We start from the raw sequence: 7,642 nt of genomic DNA, 5'->3' as shown, positions 1-7,642 counted from the left end.
ATATATATACATACACACATATACATCTATGCATATATTCATAAGAATACATACGTATATATGTATAATAAATACGCACACAATCATATATATAATTAAGGAGAAGGGTATAAACTGGCTGGCATTGAAGTAAGACAAAAAATGGAAACAGTAGCCGAATAGTTATAAAAAAATCAGAATCTACCTCTGTCTAATATCTGTCCAGCCGTAAAGGATATAGTAAGGAATACAGTCGCATTTCTATGTGCTCAAGTTTGTACACTGCATCATTATTAAAGTGTTAAAGTGGTATAGCCGTTTGTAACTGCTGTCTTATTGAAGCAGAAAGAATTCTCTTCTTTCTTCGTTTGTCTTTTATTGTGTTCAACACTTTCAGAGTTCTTAATAATCATTGCCAGCTATTTATTAACCATATTAATAATATTATTTTAACTGCTACCGTGTGTAGGCCACGTCAAAATACTTTGAATGTTATTGATTCGGGCTATTTGAAATCAATATTCCATCGGGATCAGGAGGAAGTAATAAATCTTTGAAAAATAAAGATAACAGCCTTTGTTGAATTTCGAAAATAAAGGAGTCTAATAAAAACAGATAAAGTGAACGAGTCGCCCACTTGCGAAGAATTCCAATATTCATTTCTTTTATTCCATGTTTGAATCTTTAAATATCAAAATAATGTGGGGTGGGTGTTGAAACGTCTTTCAAAATAATAATTAGAAAGAACGATAATGACAAAAGAAAAATTTGATCATAATTATTAAAAAATAAATAAATAAAAACGCATTTTATTTAATAAATGCGACCATGAGATATCCATATGATCCTGTTCTGAATTATTTTCTGGGAAGTCAAACAAAAAGAAAATATCACAGGTGAAGCTCTTATGTTTTTGTAGATAACTCACGGAATCTCTTTTTAGAAAAGTTGGCCGTTCTCTGAATTGCTGCTGGTGGTACTGACATATGGACTGGCATCATCGTTCGATCGTTGTTTCCCACTCCAACATCCACTGATACGACATTGCCAGTCCTTTGTGAAAAGAAAGCTATAAATTATTAAAAGAAAGTCCTTGACAGAAAATCGAAAAGTTTTCAAATGTTAATGAAGATAACAATGGAAGTGTAAATGTTATAGAAATAGTTTATTTCTAAAGGAACTCAGAATATTTAACGCCAGTGGAAACATGAGAATATTTAACAGTAAGGAAAATGGAGAGAAAATGGGTTTCGATTTTTCTTCGCAATCTAGAATCTATAATGGAGTAATACGTTTGGGATAGGAAATGCTACGTCAGAAAAGAAATCTTCATCCATCTCTTATATAATATTTTATAAGGATCTCTTTTTCATTAATTTAAATTATTCTTTAGAGTGCGACTCAATGAGAATGGTTTCGAAAAGTTGCTCGCAGACCAAATTCAAAAATAATAAAATTCTCAAATACTACGACATTTATTATTCAACATCGGAGCATTTTTGTTAACCATAAAATATAACGTGTACTTGAAACTGTTGGTCAAGAGAAACGATTAAAGCCTTATATTTGCAACGCATTCTCCATAAATTATGTTTTTTACCTCCACAATGCATATTGGAGTTTGAGGAAAGCCTGGACAAGTATTTTAGAAATTTTATTGCCAGTTACGTCAGAAAATATTATTTAAACACCACTCTACGGTGAGATAGCAATCATTTCAATAATACTAACACTAAAGCGAATGTTGTAAAATCAAACAAGAATTTGAAGCTATTAGCTGCGTGTTGGAAACGAGAGTGAATTTTATATGTATGTATCCTTAATGAAGTCGAAAAATACGTAACGAATTGGAATGCGACAGTTAGTGAGAGGCATGTAGAATATTTGCTTGCAGACGTACGAATTTAGGGGCACTGCTAAACTCAATGCTTCCCAACTATATTATGATTTTGTAGTTCCTGGCCACATTTTACAAAACCAATCTTTGTCAGTAGTTTTTCTTTTTGTTGTAGACAATTTAAATTACTTATATATTGATTTAGCATTCCAAAATACACCCGATGCGTGTCAATAGGTGGTGCTGGGCTGCTGTACATCGATGGTAAACACCTGGTCAGCATGTTTTGTCTTTTTTGGACATCGAGTGTCTATAGCTGGTTTGGAGTCCTCTATCAACTACACTTACGCTGGTGAGAATGGCAAGTGGCGAACATACGCATCACTTCGCGATAGAAATGTCTTGAACTGAGGCAAAGGAAATAGATGGTGCCACCAGCAAATCAAGGAGCATTTCTTTTGCCGTAGTTACAATTAGAGGAAACCTCAAATGAGTTTTTTCTGCAGAATGCACTTTTGCTTACATCGCTAGCGGGGAGAAAAATCCTCATTACCTCCAGCGTCGAGACCACCAGTCCATGTGATTTCGACCTTGTTTGTTGTTGTCAATGATGGACACTGAACCGCTAGAGGCAGCAGCACTTCACCTCCCTACCAGTGATAAAAGATTGACTTTCGACCTTGTTTGTTGTTGTCAATGATGGACACTGAACCGCTAGAGGCCGCAGCACTTCACCTCCCTACCAGTGATAAAAGATTGACTATACTAGAATAGACACTGCTGTCGCTGCCTCTGTCTGCCAGTCCGAGTAAGTGTTTTCCTTTCCCTAGTCCTCGAACGAGTTTTCTGTCATAAATGCACTGGCAAAAGATTACACATTTTGACTTCAAGAAAGCACCGTATCGTAAGAATTTTTCAGGATAATTGTCCTCTCCGTCAAGCACAGTTTGAACTCTATGTTTCCGTTAAGCTATGGCCCCCAGCGACTTTTCTGTTTTTTTTATTCTTATGCAAGACTACATTACATAACGAGTTATATTGTTTCAAGAAGTAGGCTGTGATTTTGGGGAAGTTTAGTTACAATTTCAAGTGTGTAGAATCATTATGTGAAAGTATCTCTTTGCTTCAGTAAATTCTAGCAATGCCAGATATTTTCGTGTAACGTAGAATAAAAATAACCCATGATACGGGCATCAGATACGAACTTTTATTGATATGTAGAAAGCGAAACGAGTGGCGACAACAAGCGTTGCTTTATAATATCGCTCTGATATCAGTTTACTAGATGTTTAACAGTAAGGATTCGTAATTTTATTACATTTGTACTTTTCTTTGGAGCTTAAGCGACATAAACAGTTTGATTAGAATTAGGACTCAAAACCGTTAATTTCTCAATTGACAAGAGATTATTATTTTTATCTGGGATGACTACTACAACACACAATTTACACACACGCACACACATACACACACACACACATACACCATAAGTTATACAAATAATATTTCATACATCTCTTAGATCTAAGAGATAAATTATGCAGGATGAAGATAAGTTTTTCTATATACAGGTCAACAGATATTCTTGAGAATGGCATTTATGTATTGAATAGTGATTTATTTGTTATCTAAATTTCCGATAACTAATCCAAGATATTCACCAGGATGTGTGATAACTACAATAGCAGTGAAGGTGAAAGAATGTGTTGATTAATATGAGCTGATCTATGAGGTAGCTATAATGATTCATTGCTTCAGTAATCCAGTTAACTACGGTGGTGGCATGACAGAAGTAGTATAGCTTTGTTTTGGTATAAAAGATGGGCTACAGCAAATATTCTGTTCCATATTACAGATTTGCTTGTTAGTTGCTTGACCATAACCAGTTGAGCATGTCCCTTAGTGGCTGACGATATGCATCTCTGATCATGAGCAGAAATAGTAGGTGGTGGGGTATTATAGTCATGTGTTGAGAGGAATTTTTTGAGTTTTGAATAATTCACCTCTGGAAACATGGGTGTTTTATTCATCATCCTCAAAGTAACCTTGTTCAGGGACCTTTTGTGCAAGAAGGGCTACTTAAACTGTACAAAATTCTAACTGGACCCTACCTGCAAGGCCATGCATTGTTTATCTTGATATAAGATCACCATGTTGCGCACATATGGTTGTGATGCTCGTATCAGTGTACCCTTTTCAGATGGTTAGTCATGGCGGGTATATTGGCCTTCGTATATTTTACCCCAGTATCACTTTGATAGCATGCGCTGCTCTCTGACTCAATAATAATAATAATAATAATAATAATAATAATAATAATAATAATAATAATATGTATACACACTCACACACATACATACACATATATATAAATGCGTATATGTCATAGATGTACATGTATATGCCATCTCTTGCGGACGTGTAATATTGGGGTGAAAAGTTCATGTAAGTTGCTAGAAAATATATGGATAGGCGTGATTACATAGAGCAAGCAAGGCACCAACCACTGCTCAAAAAATTATGGAAAGAAAGAAGCACATTAAAATTGAAGTTGTAAGACATATTACACAGGAAATAAAAGATATTTTAGCAAAATTTGCCTAGTAATATTTCTTGTCGAAAAATTAAAAGATAGAAAAGTAATCAACAACAAAAAACAAATAACCCATATTTTATGATTAGTTATGAAGAATTTATATTTGCAGCTTCAGAAGAGTGAAGAATACACAATCGTTATTACTTACAAACAGTGTTGTGCTGTAAGAATATGTTTGGAATCAATAATAGTTCCTCCGCACAAGCTGGTACTCTCTTCAGTTTTTATATTCAATACAGCCAACCAAGGAAATTGGCAGTTCTGGGCTTGAACACCATTCCAAATCTTTCGATCTGTAACATAGTATAATGGAAAATAGTGCATAAAACTTGAATTACATGAAAGAACATAAACTAAGTGAAGCGTGACAATAATTGCTTATCTTGTCTTTCATTAGGTAATGATTCTTACTTTTACAACCAATAATTGCGTTTTTTGACACAAATTTGCAATCGCACACATAGAAAAGCACACAAACACACACACACACACACACACAATTAATGTGTACGTTGCATATATGTAAGTGTGCGCGTGTGTGTATGTGTGTGTGTTCGCATAGGTGACTGCTTTAGCTCATGGCAATACATTCGCTATAGAGATCAATTAATTTATACAGGCTGCAATGTGGAAAGCCGACTAGACAACACATCGTACTGATATAGAATTGATAGACATGTTTCCACTTGATAGTAACGTATCATATAAAAAAATCAATGTAAAAGAAAACTGCAATTCATCATAGGAAATAGCAACAACATCTAACATATGTTCAATAGAGAAATAAATACAATGTATTCAATATCTAGCCGTGCATCTAAGGAACAAACATCATCTGACTAATATTCTGTCATCACAAATACACACGGCTAGTCTGTTTGTTCCACTGTCTGCTGTGTTTTCTATTCTATATCGGAAATATCTAAGTCTATATCATATCGCTTTACTATTGTTAGACCATTTAACGTTTATCACATGTACTCTACATTAAACACTTGATTGATTAGTCTTTCATCTGAACTACATAGTTTGAGAATTACATTGCTGCTGCTCACAATTTACAACAAACTGGTCACACTACAGTATCAAATAAGGTATTAACGATACTGACTTCCTACAACAACAGGTAACCACAATTCACAGAAGATCAACAATGCGTATGGACGCTATTTAATATCCTCTCTTAACTAAATCAATCAAATCAGATTGATACGCAGTGATCGTTTCATGAACAGACTCAACTACATGTGACAGCATTTTGTGGTTAACTCATGCCACAAATCTCAGTGAAAGGCGACCGCGTCTATAGTTAATGGAATTACATTTCAAAGTATAATGTCCCAAGTGTTACACTTAACACTTATTCGTTAAAAATATTAGCAAAATGCTATTTAAATTGCTCCGTATAATAGGAACGGTTTGTAAATATCAAATTGCTTGTCATTCTTTATTCATTCCACAGTGTGTGGTTAATGCAGCGGACAAAGATTTAAAGCGAAAAATCAAAATTAGTAGTTAGTATTAAATGATTGGAACGCATAGTTCTCTAATTCCCCTAACAAGATGCAGTTGTGATACTATTCACTGACTGGACAGAAACCAAAGGGTACGTTTGAAGTGAAGATGGATTGAGTTTTGTTGACTATGGCAGATTTTATATTTCCATCAAATACAAGATGTGTATGCTAGGTTGCTGCGCTTTTTTAGAACTGATATAATGAATCACTTTCATTCTCGGAAATTATATATATATATATGTGTGTGTGTGTGTGTGTGTGTGTGTGTGTGTAATATAGGAGGCTAATTCGCAATTTTACAACCTAAAGGGAGAAATATATATGTTACTAAAGTGACAGAAGACATTAATCAACACCAGTATTGCTAGAAATAAGAGAGTCAGAACAACTCAGTAGCCGTAGAAAGCACTATCCTAATAACTGAAAAGGTTGTAAAATTGTGAATTAGCCACCCATATTATTTATAATTTTCACTTTTACCGTTTATAAGATCAGCGTATGATTTTAACGCAAATCCTATAAACTGACAAGGGGAGCTGAGTTTAACCCTAGGCGCAGTAAGTGCCATCGATGAGCATTAAGATGAGTAAGCATCAAAATGCGAAATCATCAACGATCTGGCTATATCTGCTTCTGTAAGATGTCTGCCTCTCATGTCAGTCATTAAGATATATATATACTTTATTTAAAAGCAGTAGAAATATAGCAAAAATTTGTTACTCGGAGTTTCACGTTCCCGTTCATCGGACAGTTCTGTTAGAAATTTCTAAAACTCTCCGATAAACGGGAACGTGAAAGTCCGAGTCACAGTACTACTACTACTACTACTTTAATTATTATTATTATTATTATTATTATTATTATTATTATTATTATTATTATTATTATTATTATTGTTGCTGTTGTTGTTGTTGTTATTGTTATTGTTATTATTATGGTATCGAACTCGCACGCCGGACAAAATGCTTAACGGCATTTCGTCCGTCTTTACGTTCTGAGTTCAAATCCGCCAGTTGAACCCTGATCGATTTCATCGACTTACTCCCTTCCCCGAAGTGGCTGGCCTTAAACCAAAATTTGAAATCACTATTATTTTATTATTGTTCTTGTAGTTGTTGTTGTTGCTGTTGTTTATGCTGTTGTTGCAGTTGTTATTGTTTTTTGTTTTTTGTGGATGATGATGAAGGGGATGATGTTATTACAGAATTAGAATTGTAAAAATAACTGTAAGAAACGGAACTTACTGTGTGCATGACGGCCAAGAATTGATGGAAGAATAATGATAAATAATACCAAAATGGTTTGGCAGCTGCTAAACATGATTCAAAGAAAACTCAGTCGTGAATCTTGCAGTATTTACCATCAACCTATTTTATAAGTAAACAAATATGCTTACGTTAGCGACTTTCTGACTCTGCAATCAGAACTTCAATAAATTCTAATTAAAATCAATAGGACTGATAGCAGGAAACAAAACACAAAACAAAAATTGATTTTGTTTTATTTATAAATATCCCGTTGATGATTAGACAAAGAAATGTATAAGGATATGTATTTTATATCGCGTGGAGTTTGTACTCGTAACTTTCGCCTTTTTCACACATTGGCACGAAATCTAATTGATATATTTGACGCCTGCATACAGTGTACACGCTGGATTTAGTTTATATATGAATCATAGAATCAAGTGGATTCTGTGGTTAATGTCAGTAG

At 34.2% G+C, this 7,642-nt stretch overlaps 1 protein-coding gene across 1 annotated transcript in view; it reads right to left on the bottom strand.

The window, feature by feature from the left end:
• LOC106870940 (granzyme B(G,H)) overlaps positions 1–7,289 on the bottom strand; it is an 11,030-nt gene extending 3,741 nt beyond the window's left edge. Inside the window, exons 1-3 of the mRNA XM_014917184.2 lie at positions 7,174–7,289; positions 4,561–4,705; positions 908–1,032 (exon numbers count right to left, since the gene is read on the bottom strand). Coding sequence (XP_014772670.1) covers positions 908–1,032; positions 4,561–4,705; positions 7,174–7,249 — 346 coding nt within the window. The 5' untranslated portion in view covers positions 7,250–7,289. The remainder of the gene's footprint in view (positions 1–907; positions 1,033–4,560; positions 4,706–7,173) is intronic.
• Between the last annotated feature and the right edge of the window lie 353 nt (positions 7,290–7,642).

This window comes from Octopus bimaculoides, chromosome 12 (genome assembly GCF_001194135.2).
Source record: "Octopus bimaculoides isolate UCB-OBI-ISO-001 chromosome 12, ASM119413v2, whole genome shotgun sequence".
Taxonomy (NCBI): domain Eukaryota; kingdom Metazoa; phylum Mollusca; class Cephalopoda; order Octopoda; family Octopodidae; genus Octopus; species Octopus bimaculoides.
The sequence above is the reverse complement of the archived record's forward strand: the minus strand, read 5'-3'. Positions and strand labels throughout refer to the sequence as shown.